General features: G+C 54.2%; 4 protein-coding genes across 4 annotated transcripts; 3 read left to right on the top strand and 1 right to left on the bottom strand.

The window, feature by feature from the left end:
- Positions 1 to 128: 128 nt before the first annotated feature.
- Positions 129 to 4,679, top strand: PHACADRAFT_134990 (uncharacterized protein). The gene is made up of 10 exons (XM_007390744.1): positions 129 to 326; positions 495 to 1,095; positions 1,144 to 1,422; positions 1,476 to 2,003; positions 2,064 to 3,299; positions 3,361 to 3,654; positions 3,714 to 3,764; positions 3,821 to 3,979; positions 4,042 to 4,229; positions 4,423 to 4,679. The coding sequence occupies exons 1-10, from the start codon at positions 145 to 147 to the stop codon at positions 4,631 to 4,633; spliced, it is 3,729 nt and encodes a 1,242-aa protein (XP_007390806.1). The 5' UTR covers positions 129 to 144; the 3' UTR covers positions 4,634 to 4,679.
- An 842-nt stretch (positions 4,680 to 5,521) lies between these two features.
- On the bottom strand, positions 5,522 to 9,245 carry PHACADRAFT_168831 (uncharacterized protein; the record flags this gene model as incomplete). The annotated part of the gene is made up of 2 exons (XM_007390743.1): positions 5,522 to 7,179; positions 7,441 to 9,245. 2 exons carry the CDS (start codon positions 9,243 to 9,245, stop codon positions 7,089 to 7,091), a joined length of 1,896 nt encoding a protein of 631 aa, XP_007390805.1. The 3' UTR covers positions 5,522 to 7,088.
- A 476-nt stretch (positions 9,246 to 9,721) lies between these two features.
- PHACADRAFT_247945 (glycosyltransferase family 22 protein) lies at positions 9,722 to 12,311 on the top strand. Its single transcript, XM_007390742.1, has 8 exons — positions 9,722 to 9,932; positions 9,984 to 10,090; positions 10,143 to 10,297; positions 10,351 to 10,510; positions 10,560 to 10,846; positions 10,900 to 11,358; positions 11,418 to 11,906; positions 11,959 to 12,311. The coding sequence occupies exons 1-8, from the start codon at positions 9,784 to 9,786 to the stop codon at positions 12,235 to 12,237; spliced, it is 2,085 nt and encodes a 694-aa protein (XP_007390804.1). The 5' UTR covers positions 9,722 to 9,783; the 3' UTR covers positions 12,238 to 12,311.
- A 19-nt stretch (positions 12,312 to 12,330) lies between these two features.
- Positions 12,331 to 15,229, top strand: PHACADRAFT_204552 (uncharacterized protein; the record flags this gene model as incomplete). Its single annotated transcript, XM_007390741.1, has 13 exons — positions 12,331 to 12,511; positions 12,556 to 12,618; positions 13,271 to 13,276; positions 13,327 to 13,379; positions 13,434 to 13,625; positions 13,675 to 13,840; positions 13,894 to 13,919; positions 13,969 to 14,020; positions 14,075 to 14,082; positions 14,131 to 14,248; positions 14,301 to 14,338; positions 14,389 to 14,411; positions 14,466 to 15,229. 13 exons carry the CDS (start codon positions 12,331 to 12,333, stop codon positions 14,899 to 14,901), a joined length of 1,362 nt encoding a protein of 453 aa, XP_007390803.1. The 3' UTR covers positions 14,902 to 15,229.
- Between the last annotated feature and the right edge of the window lie 336 nt (positions 15,230 to 15,565).

The raw sequence follows: 15,565 nt of genomic DNA, 5'->3' as shown, positions 1-15,565 counted from the left end.
CAGCCAGACCTGGTGCCTCTCGATCTCTTCAAGGATAGGGAGATGAACAACAGCAACCCGCCAGGGTCCCGCCCTCTGACCCCCAGAGCTCCCCCAAAGATCAAGACCCCTCAATCACTTACGCCACAAGCTGTTGCAAATCTCATGGCAGAGAGCACGCAGCTTGTGGGTCCTGCAGTTCCTAGGTCGCCCGATGCTGGCATGGCGAGGCCCTTGAACGTATCTGACGCGCTGGGATATCTGGACGCCGTGAAGGTGCAGTTTCAGGACAAGCCGGATGTGTACAACCACTTCTTGGATATCATGAAGGACTTCAAGAGTCAAGCGTGAGTGCTCTTTTCGCTTCGACTCCATCTGTGGTTGGGCCGCTGGCGGGGTGGGTCTGTATTGGGATGGAGTGAAGTGGACTTGGTCCATACGAACGACAACGCTCCCTTCTTCGCGAATGCATTTTCAAGCCCAAGATATCTCTGTGTACTTACTTCCCAATGCAGGATTGACACCCCAGGTGTCATTCACCGTGTTTCTACGCTATTCCAGGGGAACCCGACACTAATACAAGGATTCAACACTTTCTTGCCACCGGGATACAGGATAGAGTTATCATCTGATCCCAGAAACCTCAACGGCATCACCGTCACAACTCCTACTGGCATCATGGACCCATTCCACCAGCCAATGAGGCACCCTCCTCGCGAACCCCAGCACTTACCGAACGCAATGCCGCCACACTTTCCACTGCATCCCCCGTTCGCTGGGCATGCGCCACCACCAATCCTTCCCGTCGGACTTGGTCCTGGGTCGCGGCCAACGACCCCACTGAACCACGGCATTCTTCCACACGCGCAGTCTGCTTTCATGGACGCGTCGCGACCCTACTCTCCCGCCATGCAAGGAGCTCATTCTGCTGCCGCGTCCTTTCTGGGAGGACTTGGTAATGGCCGTACGGTTGAGAAATCTTCTGTCGGCGAATTTAACCACGCGATTCAATTCCTAAACAAGATTAAAATTCGCTACTCCGACGAGCCTGATATCTACAAACAGTTCCTGGAGATCTTGCAGACATATCAGAAAGAGCAAAAGCAGCTACACGATGTGAGACTCTTGTACGAATTTACGTATCCCTCTAACTTATTTCTCTAGTCGCAAGTGTACGCGCAAGTCGCAAGGCTCTTCCGGGACGCACCGGATTTGATGGAGGAATTTAAAGACTTCTTGCCAGAGGCTCTCGGACATTCAATACAGCCGCAATCCGGCTTAGTCGGGATTATGCCGCACCCCGCCGCACCGACGTCACCTCCCACATGGGATCTGCCTGACGCGCCGCTCACGGGTATGGAGAAAGCGACGAAAGCACCGAACAGGCGGCGCAAGCGCGCCGTGGACAAGGATACAACGCAGTCGAAGGCAGGCGGGAGCAGGGTACAGTCGATCTCGGGTTATTACGGTGGCGAAAAAGCTCACTACTGCTACAGGCTGTTAAGCGGACGAAGCTCAATAATAAACAGGCGGATGCCGCATCACCGAGGATCCCTCCATTTCAGCAACGCCTTCCGACGCCTGAGCCCTTACATCCGTCACAGCGCCACACGAATGAGGCACCTCAAGTGCAGCAGCACCTTGCGCCGCCAGCAGCTGTCCCATCTCAGGCCGGTTCAGGAATGAACGGCGTATCCCAGATGTCCCAGCAGGACGAGCTCTTATTTTTCGACAAAACCAAGAAGACTCTGGAGAGCGCGGGCACGTATGAGGATTTCCTTAAGCTTATTCAGGCCTTCGCAAAGGAGGTCATTGACACCCATGCGCTCATCCAGCTGTCCGGACCTTTGCTTGCGGATGGTGACCTCTGGCAACAGTTCAAGGAGCTACTTGGCTGGGATGACAAGAAGGGGAACGTCGAGTACGGGCCTCCAGGGAGTATACGCACCAGTGCCCCAGACCCGCAGGCTCCTACTTGTCCAGACGACGATGAAGGACCCAGCTATCGTCGCCTGCCCCCTCATGTATGTGTTCGTTTGCATATGGGTCTGAACTACGGAGGTATTCACGTCTACATTGTGCAGGAAACTAAACTCGCTTGTTCTGGTCGCGACCAGCTCGCTTGGGCGGTGCTGAACGACGAGTGGGTCTCTCATCCGACGTGGGCGTCTGAAGAATCGGGCTTCCTCACGCATAAGAAGAATTCCTTCGAAGAGACATTGCACCGCAGTGAGGAAGAGCGGCACGAGTACCAGACTCATATCGACTCCATTACTCGCATCATTGCTGTTCTCGACCCCATCAACACCCGGATAAATGAGATGAAGCCCGAGGAGCGCTCGCAGTTCAGGCTGGGTTCCGACCTCGGTGGCTGGTCTCCTGCGATTTACCAGAAGACTCTGAAGAAGGTGTACGGACGTGACCACTGGCCAGAGATTTACGTCGGCCTACAGGAAAATCCCGTAACCGCTGTTCCCATTGTGCTATCGAGGCTGAAACAGAAGAATGAAGAGTGGCGCCGTCAACAGCGAGAGTGGAACCGGACATGGCGGGAGGTCGATGCAAAGAACTTCTACAAGGCACTGGATCATCAGGGCATCACCTTCAAAGCCAACGACAAGAAGAATATCACTGCCAAGTATTTCGTACAGGACATCGAGTTTATGAAAGCTGCCCAGGTCAAAGAGCGGGAGGAACGGAAGGACTTTCGCCTTCTAGGGTACCAACTTGAATATGAATTTCAAGATCGTGAAGTTCTCCAAGACACACTCAAGATGATCTACTCTTTCTTGGATCACTCGACATCGCAATATGGCCCTTCGGAGCGGCGAGGCATTGAAAATTTCCTCAAGTCCTTCCTTCCCACCCTATTTTCGTCTTCTTCCCTGGAATTCGATGCTCCCGTGATTCTCGCGCGGCCTCCTGAGAGCGGTACCAGCAATGACCTAGAAGTACCTGCAGAGGTCTCGGAAATGAATGGTCGGCGTTCGGTACCAGGCGCGCAGTCGTCTGGCGTGCCAGCTGGCGACTTACGGAAGAGACTTCTGAAGACGGTGCAGGAGGGCACGTCCAGCCGTGCCGTAAAGCAGTCTCACTCTGGTTCTGTATCGCCGGTCACGGCGGGCAGCCCGAGGACGCCCAAGGGTGCTAAATTTCTTGAGGAAGCCGTGCAAGACTCAAATATCCACTCTAAAGCCGAGGATATGTGGATTCGCGAAATACCTGGCTCTGCGCAAGGCGGCGAGGCTGGCGACGCGCCCGTCCAAAAGCGCCCGTTCTTCACGAGCACAACTTTCTACACCCTCCTGCGGCTGATTCAGGTATGACTTCGGCTAGCTCGTCCACGACACGGGAAATTGATAATGCATCGTCGTCTTCTAGCTCATGTACTCTCGCCTACTAATATGCAAGGGGATTGGCGCAGAGAGTACCCGAGAAAAGCACGCCTCGCTATTGGCCAACCCTGTGGCTGTCGAGCTGGGATTGGACGAGCCCAACGGTCCATCTGTCATTCTTGCACAGGCCATCGAAGCTGTGGGCACCACTGCCGACGGCGGTAGCGAAGAGCCCAATGTGTTGTACCTCTACTTCCTGGACGCGTGCGAGAAAGTCTTCGCCAATGAATTGGACCAGGCAACATTTGAGGAACACATGCGGTGGTTCTTCCGGACGAAGGTTGGCCCTCGTAATGACTCTATAATGTCTGAACTGAGCGTGTGCGACCTTTTCCATAGGCGTACCATGTCTTCACGCTGGACAAGGTTGTAACGGCGGTTATCAAACAGGTGAGAGTCCATTGATAAGAATAGCTAACGGTTTCGCACTGATCGTTTCTTCATAGGTGCAAACGATCCTGGTTGACAACAAATGCCAGGAGCTATGGGATCTGCTCGAGAGCAGTCGCGCAAAGGAGAATGTAACGCTCTACGACATCATCAGGTACAGGCGCGAGGCCGAACACCATGTCGGGTCGGACGATCATCTGTATCGAGTCGACTGCGTAAGTCAGCAGCCATTCTCACAGCAATATGTCTGTTATTTAGGGCTGGCGTCTTCTCCTAGGATCGCGAGTCTCGGAAGCTGCGCATCCAGCTTCTGAGTAAGGACGACCCCAGCGCGAACGAGGATGACTCCACTGAAGGGCGCTGGCGCGAATATCTAACATCGTACGTTCTCCGACATCCGACGGAGTGGCTTCCTCGGCGGTCTTTAGGGAAAGGGCCCCGACGTGGTCCAGTATATCTGAAACGGTGTGTTGGAGACTACTTCGAGTGCTTGGGATTGGCGGCTCGCGCAGGTGTCCCCACAGCGTGGTCCGGTGAAGGGCAGCCTTACAGCGCACACGCGAGGCACACGGTTGGCCAACACGCTGCGGGCACACTAGCAATTTCCCGTCATCCTGAGCGACCAATTGGATCGTGCTGACAGTCATTGTATTTTTAGGAATCTGATCGATACAGACGTCGAGAACAGACAGTATACGAATGAAGCGGGGCTGTGCATCCGTGTGAGTTTAGGCTCGTACAGGCTCTTCTATGAGGCCGGCAAGGAAGACTCTCTGTTCCAGAGACGAAGCCCGAGTGAGGAGGCAACATTGGCGGCGCGGGCGCTTGCACGTAGCGAAGAGCGGCGGCGGAGCAGATGGTTAAAATAGGAGAATTTGTCTAGGTTTCAGTATTGTAGCATAATTTAAGCTTTTTTTTCGTTGGGGCTCCGACAACTTAACAGTTACGCAACCTATTTCTGGCAATGACTCTATAATTAGTTCTCGAGATACGAGAGCATCCGTTGGGCGTCAAGGAGAATATATCGCACGCTGTTATACCGTCAAAGTCGAAAGAGCGACCTCCGTTCCCCTCTCACTGCCTGTGAGCTAGCCGTTCACCGTCGAACCATCCCTCGTCCTCCTCGTTCAAGGCGACGGCCGGAAAGCTTCCGTCGTTGTTCATCTCAGTGTCCAACGTGTCGAGTGCATCCGGGGTCCCACACAAGACTTGCTTGGCACACACGGGCTGCCTTGCCGCGGCACGTCCGAGCTGTGCGGTGATATGGCCAAGCCAAGGTTTCCCTTCGACTTAGTCTCCACCGCCACGAGCTCATCCTCGCATGCAAATCAAAGTGCATCATCTACGACAAGGCGACGAGCTCGTATTAAATTGCCACCGCGGCCCTCTTCGAACCTGATCGCGCTACTAGCCACCGTAGCTGCCTCCTCATCCACTGCTGACGGTCGGCCTCTCTCATCCGATCCGCGTCCTCCAGAGTTTCTCTGCCCATTCTTGAGCCCACGCCTTGCGCTTGATCGCCCCTCTTCGTCCCGGCAGACACTTGCAGAGCTTACTGAAGAAGAACAAGCCGAGGATTTCTACGGGTACTCAGTAACACCCACTCGCGTCAGGAGAGTGGGCTCGGCCGTACCGGATATCCCTGACAAGTACACGCAGGGTACGGACGGCCGCTGGCGGAAAGTAGACAGTTGGACATTATATGGTTCAACGTACTGCGACGTGAGTAGCATCTAGTCTCAATGCCGTGCCAGCAGTATTGACTGCTGTGCAGTGCTCCACAAGTAGCAGCGGTGTTCCACAGATTACAGGGCCGATACAAGAAGAAGACGACCAGGCGGGTCCCACGCAACTACCATCGGCTTCATCCGCGAGTCCTACACCAACCGACATGACAGCCGACCTACCCCCAGGCTGGAATCGTACGCTAAAGAAAGAGGCTATCTCCCAATATATCCCCATCCTCGCCGTCTTTCTCGCTCTTTTCATCTGCGCACTTATCTTCGGTTGCGTGGCCTGGCGCCGCAAACGACGTGGCATGTCGAAAGACCTAGAGAAAAAACCGTACAAGCAGCGCTTAGTGGACGACGATTCTGACATGGAAATTGACGAGAAACAGCGTGCGCGCGCGCAGCAGCGTAGGCTATGGGTCAAAGCAACGGCTCGGTTCAGGCCAAATATAAAGCTTGCGGCCAGGCGTCGACGGAAGCGAGCGAGTACATCATCGTCCACAGGTGGTAGTACCTACCCTACCGCGTCCCGGAGGGCGAGTTTTACAGATGACGCTCGATCCGCAGTGACGCTGCACGGGGACGACCCCTCGTCATCCAGCGCTGTTGAGGTGGTATCCACCTCATATTCCGCCGCGCCCTCACTTGACTTGCAGCGTCCTGACGCAGAAACTCCGTGCTCAGGGGAGCGACGACCTCTTCCCGACGACATTTCACACGAAGAAGAGCCGATCCTACCTCCAGACTATCCTAACGGTGCCTCAAGTCAGGCGGTCAACTCTACCGAGCGCTTGATTTCTGCGGGAGGCACTTTACCATTGCACATGTCGGCCACATTCTCGAGCGACAATCGTGTCTCGACCGCGCATATAGCCACCGACGACAAGAATCTTTTGGCGCGCATGGCCGCTTTCGTCAGCTCGCCGCCTACCGACGATCGTTCCGCAGAAGATCCTTCCCATTGCATAGCATTTGGGCCCGGTCCATCCGTACCAGTCATTGACGAACTGGAAGCGGAGTCCGTCGCGGAGTTGGGGACAATGGAAAGTAATGACGGGAAAGGTCCAGCAGTTGTCTGGAGCAACAATCTAAGTCCGTCATCGTCTTCCCTCCGGCCTTCACTCGCCGTCTCACCCGTCCCGACTTACTCACGCGAGCCGTCGCCCCAACCGCCGCTGTTCCCTGCCCCGCCTTCAAAGGCACAATTTGTTACCTCAGGGTTCTACGAATACCCTTCCCTATTCGAAAACGATGCTCTCAACGGCGACGATTTTCGCTCTCCAGCGCCTCCGTTTGGGCCTAGCGCCCCGGACCATGACAGCAGCATCGACATGAATGCTGTACCATGTGCGCCGCCTCTTATCGATGAAGAAGACGAGCTGCAGCTTGGTCTCGGTCCTTCTGCGCCACCGCTACCGCCAGAGGAAGCGGAAGATTCAAGAATCGATACAGGGTCTTCGTCCGGCCGTGTATCTCGCACTCACCGTGTGCATGTTTCCCCATCCCCTCAGATTGAGAGGACCTTATCGAGTCCGCCAGACTACCTACCATAGCGTAATCTCTTTTCATGAATGGGATAATTTGCTGCTGTTACTTATTGCGTATCCGCGTATCCTGAGCTGTGTCGCTTTGCTCTGTAGCTATCGTATCCGACGGTATAATTGGATGAATCCGAAAGTACACAACTGTACAAATATCGCAAACACTATCAAAACGCTAAATCGGTGCTGAGACCCAGGGAAGTGGGTCGCCTGATGTGGATCGTGATTCGTGAATGTTTGAATGTTTGTGATAAATCACCAAGAAAAAGCGTATCGAGTGGATATCACTTGGAGTTCAACATAGACGAGACGCTTACAACCCGCAGCCGATGTTATGCGTGCTCGATGTTGCGAGGTGGTGGTCTCAGTGACTGAACGCGATCGGATCCGTGCGAGGCTTCGTACAGGTTCGGCCGCTTGTCCAGCATGTCTGACAGCTGCGTCGGAGGCAAAATGTGGCGCGAAATTTGATGAGCGTCCGTTCTACCGGTATCATTGCAGCTATTCGCAGCGAGGAACGACATAAGAGGATCGCCGACTACAAACTGCCGTTCGAGATGCGCTTCGGTACGCGAACTAGACCAGTCGACTACAAGCGACGCGGATTTGGTCTTCTTGGATCCGCTCCTGTTGCCCTCGGCGCCGTCCTCCTTCGCCTTCAGGACGAGAGGCTGAGCGGACGTCGACTGAACCCTGCGGTGTCTCGAGGCCAGATCGAGACCAGCATGCACAATGCCGAAACGGTCTTCGTCGTGCAGGGCATGGCGAATGTGCGGTATTTCGCTGGGGGGCTCCGTTTGTACGCGGACGCGAACGTCAGCCGGTGGCATGTCGAGCTTCTCCGAGGCCAGCTTAGGTGCGAGACCCTTCTTGACGACTTGTATAATCTTGATTTTCTTGCCATGTGTAGGATGCAGAAGGCCCGGAGAACAGGAGAACGAGAGGGGAATCAGGATCTTCTCACCGGCGCGCATCTTGGCAGTGGCGTCTTCGACACGATATTCAAAACGCCAGGTCAGCTTCAGCGGTCGGTGATGAGAAGCTAGGTTTGTCTGATAGAGTGTATTTGAGGTGTTGGACTCGAAGCTCTCGATACCTGAGACGGAGTAAACACCATCCGCCTTGACTGCGAGCGAGGCTTGTCGCGAGATATAGTCACGACTCTCGTCATCAGCGAGAGTAAGTTTCCTGAGGACGGGTGGTGGGTCCAAGGTACCATGGTGGAAAACGAATGATTGGGTTTCGGCAAGACGGAACTCAGCAGATCCATTGGTCAGTGAATTGACCAAGTCCGAGTCGCCGCCGTCAGTGTGGGAAGGAGTCGCATAGCCAGAAAGCTTGAAGACTGGTCTAACAAGGCGGAATCCCTCTTGGTCAATCCATAATTCGGGGCGGACATTCTGTAGCCAGGACAACACAGGAGGGAGCCCGGGCACTGTAGCATCAGGCTCGCTAGAAGAGTTCACAGGCGGGCCAATCAGAACTGAGCGTGTCGACCGAGAAGACAGATTACTCCTTGCGGAACACGCAGAACGTCCAGAACGTCCAGAGTCAGCAGAGCCCGTCGAGCATGTACGGATCCGAGGGCCGTCGCGAGTGAGAACAGGACCAGACAAGGGACTATTGGGCCGACTGATTACCGGGAGGAAGATCGACGTGCGTGAGTGTCCTAGTTCGGGGGACCTGGCAGAACTAGCCGGAAAGTCCGCTTGGTTCGCGTACGTGGAAGCCGAAGAACCAGCGTGCTGTCGGTGCCTGGACGCGTACAGCTGCGCTTCGGTAACGATACTGGCCGACAGGGTGGGTGACGCGGCAGACCCTGCGGCAAATACTATGGTGGACAACGATGCACCTATGGAGGGGGAGCGGCGATAAGTGTCCGGCAGGCTTAGAGTATCCGAGGAGGAGAAAGGTGTAGTCCAGGTAGAACTGCCCGGGGAGCGAGGCGAGCTAGGCAGAGAGCAAGTCTCTGAGGTTTTCTTCTTTCTTGGCGACAAGTAGGCGGAAAGCGTGAAGCGACTTGTACCCGAGCTCAAACGGTGATCATAGTATCCATGTTCTGCCTGAGGTGATAGGTATTGAGAACTGTTTGTGGGCGTTATATGGCTCGAACCAAAGCGAGAAGAGACGCGACTCCCTTGCACGCAGTGGGAGTCCTCGACCTCGTGGGCACCAGTTAAAAGTTGACGACGCAGCCCGAAGGTACCCATCGTATCGGTACTGACGCTTGGGGTGGATAACCTCTGTTGACTGAGGCCGGGTGCATCAGAAGTACTTTCTGAGTCCCCAGAGTCGAGGAAGATTGGGATCTCTCCCGAACTCGCCAACGTCGCGAGAAAGTCGCTGCCGAACGAAGGGGACGGACTTGGAGGCGAAACGGATTCCAGTGCCTTGAGGACATCCCAATTCTGTGGCTTCCTTGAGGCCATATGAGAGATGTCTACATCTGCAGGCATGTTCAAGGCTCAGCGCTGTCAGCGTTCAGTCAGAGACACTACTGGGGGAAAGACGGCGAAATGCTCCGGTAAATCGACGCGAGGTGAACAGAGGTGAATGCGGTGACGCGTGACAGCTCGTGACAGGCGCGTATACGCGCGTCATCAAGCGCCCAAAGCACCCGGCGGTACTTTCGAGGACGTGTCCAGCTCACGACTCTCCGCCTTTTCCCCCTGTCTCCCTTTGGTCTGAACTTCAACACACATTCTGTGTTTCTAGGTTACAGCCGTACACAGACGGTTGCGGTGAACCATGGCAACGAATCTCGTGGGCGTGCCCGGCGCGCAGACCATACGCTTCAGACGGCCGGTGAACCGACAGCAAACAGAGGGCAGCAGTGCGCCCGAAGTCAAGAAAATGAAGAACAGGCACTCAGGACTATTGCAGGATCAACTGCGCAGGTAAGAGGATGCGCATTTTTGGTGTCGCAATGTAACGAGCGTTGCATCCAGGGCTCAGAAGGCTCCGTGGACTCCCAGCATGTCTGTAGTGTTCAGGGTATTCTTACTCGTCCGAGTTATGGGAGCGATGTATGTGAATCTCAACGACTGTGATGAAGGTAATCAATGATCTAAAGGCTCTCTTCACCGTTTACTAAGCATTAACTCTAGTCTTCAATTTCTGGGAACCTTTACACTACTTGAGCCGTGGACATGGATTCCAGACCTGGGAGACATCTCCTATGTATTCTATTCGTAGTTGGGCATACATTTTGCTGCACTATCTTCCGACCAGAATCCCTCTGTATATGTACGGCCCAGAGAAAGTGAGGGCAATCATACCTTGCATATCGACGCGCGTGCTCACAATATTGCGTAGCGTCCCGCCTTTTTTGCAGTTCGCCTTATACTGGCTTTACTATCCTCCCTCTGCGAGGCCTTCTTATACAGGAGAATTGCCGACTATGTCAATTACAGAGTCGCTCGCTACTTCCTCTTCACTACAATCCTCTCTGCTGGAATGTGGAACGCTTCAGTCTGTAAGTAGCTGTTAGGCATGTTTTATCGCGTGTGCTAACGCCTCTTCAGCTTTCTTGCCCTCGTCATTTGCTATGTACACCACTGCTGTCGGCTTCGGCTTTTTCCTCGACCATGCTAACAAAAGCAATTTCCGCCGCACCATGCTTGCTACCCTGTCGTTCGCAGCAGGTGCTATCGTCGGCTGGCCTTTTGCGGCTGCAATTGCCATCCCGTTCGTCTTCGAGGAATTGTACTTGTACGGTACGGACCAGGTCGCACCAAGGGAACGCCTTTTCTGGAGGATTACTCGGTGGAAACGCATGATTGCCTGCGTTGCTGTAGCCGCTCTACTCTTCGTGGGTACCATTCAACGTGAATAATCACATTTACTTATCTTCTGCTTTACCAGATTCCAGTTGTTGCCCTGGACACGCTCTTCTACGGCGAGCTTACAGCTGTCCCGTGGAACATTATCAAATACAATGTTTTTCCTGAAGGCGAGCGTGGTCCCGACCTCTATGGGACGGAGTCCGTGTATTACTATTTCCACAACTTGCTGCTCAACCTGAACGTTGTCGTTCCTTTCGCACTCGCCTCGCTTCCTGCGCTTGCCATCACCCACCGTATCGAGTACAAGCGTCTAGGCGACCGCGCTGGGCCGGAGAGCAGCTCACACTACACCGAGATGGCCGTCAGACTTGCCCCGATGTACCTCTGGTTCGCGATCATGTCCGCCCAGCCTCACAAGGAGGAACGCTTCCTGTATCCGGTCTACCCCTTGATCTACTTCAATGCGGCTGTCACGATATATCTCGCCCGCGGCTGGATGGAGGTTGCGTACGTCAAGATTACGAAGTCGCCTTATAGGGTCAGTTTATCTCTATGCTCACGCTTGGGCCTCGGACCTTTTACTGACTTTCTCTCTAGGCGTCCATCGCTGTAATCTTTAGTAGGTTTACGCTGTCAGTTGTCACGGCATCTATGGTCATCTCCGTCTCGCGCCTGCTCGCCCAGTGGTCGTACTACCATGCGCCTCAGACGGTTATGTACCACTTCGATCAATACGAGATCCCGAGCATCCTGAACCGGACTGGCTACGTCCATTTGCCGCCCCCACCAAAAGACGGCCGATATCGTATTCCCGAGAAGGAGGAAGACGAGCCTCGAGTAGACTACGATCTCATCTACCCATTCAACCTGACATTGTGCGTGGGCAAGGAATGGCACCGTTTCCCGGGACACTACTACGTACCTGACGGCGTTCGCGTCGAGTGGATCAAGAGCGAATTCGATGGGATGCTTCCCGGGCACTTCAAGCCGACGCCGCGCTGGGGCGGGTTGATGGCGAGGCTCGAGGGCACGCACAACGTCCCCGTTGGGCTCAACGACCTGAATAAGGAGGAGCCGTCGTTCTACGTAAGCGCGCGCTGTTCTCTTCTAGTGGAAACTGAATTAACTATTGTTTCAGGTTGACGTGTCTACGTGCGACTATCTCATGGACCTCGATTTCCCCCTCCATCCGGTTTCTACCTCCCTTGAGCCTCGGTACGCTATCGACAACGACACCTGGGAGCGCGCATATTGCCAAAAGTTCCTGGACACTCGCCACTCGCCGCTGCTTACTCGTGCACTCTGGATGCCCGGTTCACGGTGGCAGGAGATGAACGAATACGGAGATTATTGCCTGCTGAAGCACAGGGCGAACATGGAACGGAAAGAAAATGCTTTGAATGTGCGCAAAGACTGATACTATCTAGACTCTTATCGTATGATTGCAGACTGGGCTAATAGCATGATGAATACATAAAATTTACGATCGCCGCCTAGCTCCATCCAAGAAATGACCGGAAGCGAACATGAGTGGGCCGGTGGTTTCCGTTCGGAGCTGCGTTCGATCGGAGACCGAGGAGACGAAATTTGCCGACTAGCCGTGGGTTTGGATGCCGCTCCTCTCGCACAGTGTGCCTTCGACGAGCACATCGACGATCTTGCTTCCGGTGGCAAGCGACGCAACTTTCTGTGTAGGTGTTTTGCCACATTGTCTGCTGTCTCACTTGGCCTCCAGGCCTCTGCCCGCGCGCATGTCCCCTTGCCGACGACAACGAGGCTGCGAGGTACTCCTCCCAGGGTGAGCGCGCTGCCAGGGAGGGGCAACTGGCGGCGGAGCACCGCGCGAGGTGGACGTGTGCTGGTTTTGCGGGGAATAAGAACCGTTCCGCCGCATGTGCCGCTGGCCACACGAGGTATTCTCTTTCCCATTTCGGCCCAAAGCATCCCAAATCGGGATGTGCATTCTGATGTCTGTCGCCCGTCTGGGGCGGCTCGCATTCCTGGTATTTCTGCCTGCGTTCGTGGCTGCCTTTATATCGTGCTCTCCCGAAAGGGAGCTCGAAGCTACGGGGCACCCCGTGGTTCTTATCCTGCTCCTCTGCGGAACGACAGGCCGTCGTCGTTCGTTTCACCTCAACCACCACCCGCCTCCTGCTCGCTCGTCGGCGACGACCGCCCTGCACCCTACATCCTCTTGACTCTCTTTTGATACTCGTTTGAAAACACCCAACCAACACATCTCTTTCCCGTTCAGACATCGGCCGCATTTCAAAATGACAGACAGCCAAGCGGAAGCCCAGCATTTTATCTTCGTGTATGTTCTTGTCTTTCGCTCGAGTTATCGCACGCGCTCACTGGTCGGCCTTCGCCGCAGAACACAAATTCATTTTTGCGGTCCGTGTCTCTCTTTTTTTATCGCAGCTATTCTCACTATCCCCGTCGACACATAGCCATGTGTAAGTTCTTCATGAGTCTCCTTCTGTGGCTCCACGCTCACTTCACTCAGACGCCGTCACGGTATGGGAGTGGGCCTTGGGTCTGCCAAGAGAATGGCGCTTTGTATGTCGCACCAGTCGCATATGTCTTCTCCGATTTTTCCGAACACATGCATAGATCTGGAAGACTCGGTGGACACCGGTCAAGGTCGCATACCTGTTCTGTCGGTTAGTTGCCGAAATTAAACGCCGATGGGTCGCCGACACTAACGGCACGGATTCTAGTTATTGGGTCATGGCTGTCGCCCCATACCTCCTGTGGGCGTTTTGCACAAACCACACTCTGGAGGAGTGTGAACGGGTCTTCAGGGTATGTCGATCGATGAGTCGTTGGAACTCTGGGCTGACGAACGTGACAGATACCTGTCGCACTGGCCATGTGGAACCAGATTGCCGCCGAGGTCATCCTGCTCATCAGGACGTACGCCTTCTTCAACCGAAATAACTACATCCTCGCACTCCTGGTCTTAGCTCTTGCGGGTGTGGTAGCGTACCAGCTCTACGTGGATACCTCTCAGATGCTCTGTTAGCTCGTTCTTTCTCCTTCGTTCGAGGATCCTACTCATTATTCATCTTAGTGCTGCCCTTCATGACTCCTCCTTACGTGAGTAGATCGATATGACCGGCAATATTCGTAAGCTAACAGCTTGTAGACAACCGGTCCTTGTCTCCCCATGTCTAAGCCGCACTCAGCCGACTTACTAGGTAATTCGTGAAGTTGTGTTGTGTTTGTGCTCCGCTAACCGTCCTCATATTCAGGATTTTTTGTACGGCGCCAGGCAATTTAACATTACCTCCGCTAAATTTTAAAGTAGATTGCGCCGTTGCTGTATGACACTCTGGTTACAGCAATGACAGTCATAAAGGCTGTTACGATCCGCCGCCGGAGCGGCGCCGCCAGCAGTCGACTTATTCAAACCTTCTTGCGCGAGGGTGAGGTCTCTAATATGTGTACTAAGCACCGGATCTTGACGTCGTATAACAGGTGTCTTTTATTACATCTTGATCTCCATTGCGAACCTCGTGAGTTCCCTATATGCTCTCGCGTGATCTACATGTTAAGAGTGCCGCAGATCAATGGCATATTCTACCTCCAGTCAGCATTAGCCTCGCCCTGCTCTGCTGTATGATTCTAATTGTCGTCCTACAGGCCGCGTCAGTCGATCTCTGCGATTTGCATCCCGCTGAGCGTAATGCTCTCTCCGGTACTTGCCTGTCGCCTCATTCTTGATCTCCGCGAGCGTGGGTCACAAACGGTCGCCCAGTCAACCGGGACGATGGCTTTCACCGCGGGTCCTACAGCTTCACAGAAGTCGAGCCCTGATTCGCCGTTCTCTGGTTTTGGGTTTGGAGGTATCCGCAGTTCCAATTCTCGGACTCTCACGCGACAACAGGGGGTGTTACTCAGCACCATGGGAAGCATCCCCGGCGACGGCATGGCTTGCGCGAGTGGGCTGGAGCTAGATAATCTGGAGGAGCTCGAGGCCGCGAAGAACAGCGACTTAGAGAGTGCTTTCCACGACGACGATCGACTGGGAAGTGCAATTACCGGGATAAGGATCGATGTAGAGAAGACCACAATGTAGACGGTAGGCACATTGGCGATGGCGCGCAAATGTAGCTGATAGTCCGTTTAGTATTGTTGAAGAACGGACGCCTCCTCAAAGGCACAACCTGTACCAGTATTAGCGTGCTATTCGCAGGCTCTGCTTTCGAGCTTTCGAACGTGCGCAGCGCACAGTACGTCCTGTTGTTGCCTCCAGTATACCGTTGGCATTTTAGTAGATTCTTGTTCTTTGTATGTACTGCATGGCATTAGCAACAACTGAACAACTGCATTGTATCTGATCATCTCACGGGCGTATTTTCTCCTGAGCGAGAGGGGGAGCCGTTGGCGAATGCTTCGTGGCGCTGAGCTGATGGCCAAAACGCGCGAAATAACCGAACAGCTCACGACGTGGTCCGTGCGCGACATGATAAGCGCCTGTAAACATATATAAGGACCTCTCCGCCCATCTCGAATCCTTACCACTCTGGCCTTTTGGCTTAGATCAAGTGTAGTATCTGTTCTTAATAGTTTAACCACTATTATGAGGGCACCGCCCTCATTATTGGTTATCAAATTTTTGCCGCCCTTGTCCTTCGAGCTCTGCTTGCAACTCGGGGGCACGATGACCTTGCCACTGCAGTACCGGCTTGTGTCGTCGGGGGATCCCTCCTTGGGATTCTTTTGTTCACTCCTTTTTCCTT

The sequence above is a fragment of the Phanerochaete carnosa genome, assembly GCF_000300595.1.
Source record: "Phanerochaete carnosa HHB-10118-sp unplaced genomic scaffold PHACAscaffold_1, whole genome shotgun sequence".
Classification (NCBI taxonomy): Eukaryota; Fungi; Basidiomycota; class Agaricomycetes; order Polyporales; family Phanerochaetaceae; genus Phanerochaete; species Phanerochaete carnosa.
This window is presented reverse-complemented; position numbering and strand designations above follow the sequence as displayed.

Bases quoted from the DNA above. Each gene is read 5' to 3' on its own strand.
- PHACADRAFT_134990 (XM_007390744.1), top strand. From the start codon at position 145: ATGGCAGAGAGCACGCAGCTTGTGGGTCCTGCAGTTCCTAGGTCGCCC. The intron at 2,004-2,063 runs GTATGTGTTCGT...TACATTGTGCAG, and splicing joins ATCGTCGCCTGCCCCCTCAT to GAAACTAAACTCGCTTGTTC. The intron at 3,765-3,820 runs GTGAGAGTCCAT...GTTTCTTCATAG, and splicing joins TAACGGCGGTTATCAAACAG to GTGCAAACGATCCTGGTTGA.
- PHACADRAFT_247945 (XM_007390742.1), top strand. From the start codon at position 9,784: ATGGCAACGAATCTCGTGGGCGTGCCCGGCGCGCAGACCATACGCTTC. The intron at 9,933-9,983 runs GTAAGAGGATGC...CGTTGCATCCAG, and splicing joins TTGCAGGATCAACTGCGCAG to GGCTCAGAAGGCTCCGTGGA. The intron at 10,511-10,559 runs GTAAGTAGCTGT...ACGCCTCTTCAG, and splicing joins AATGTGGAACGCTTCAGTCT to CTTTCTTGCCCTCGTCATTT.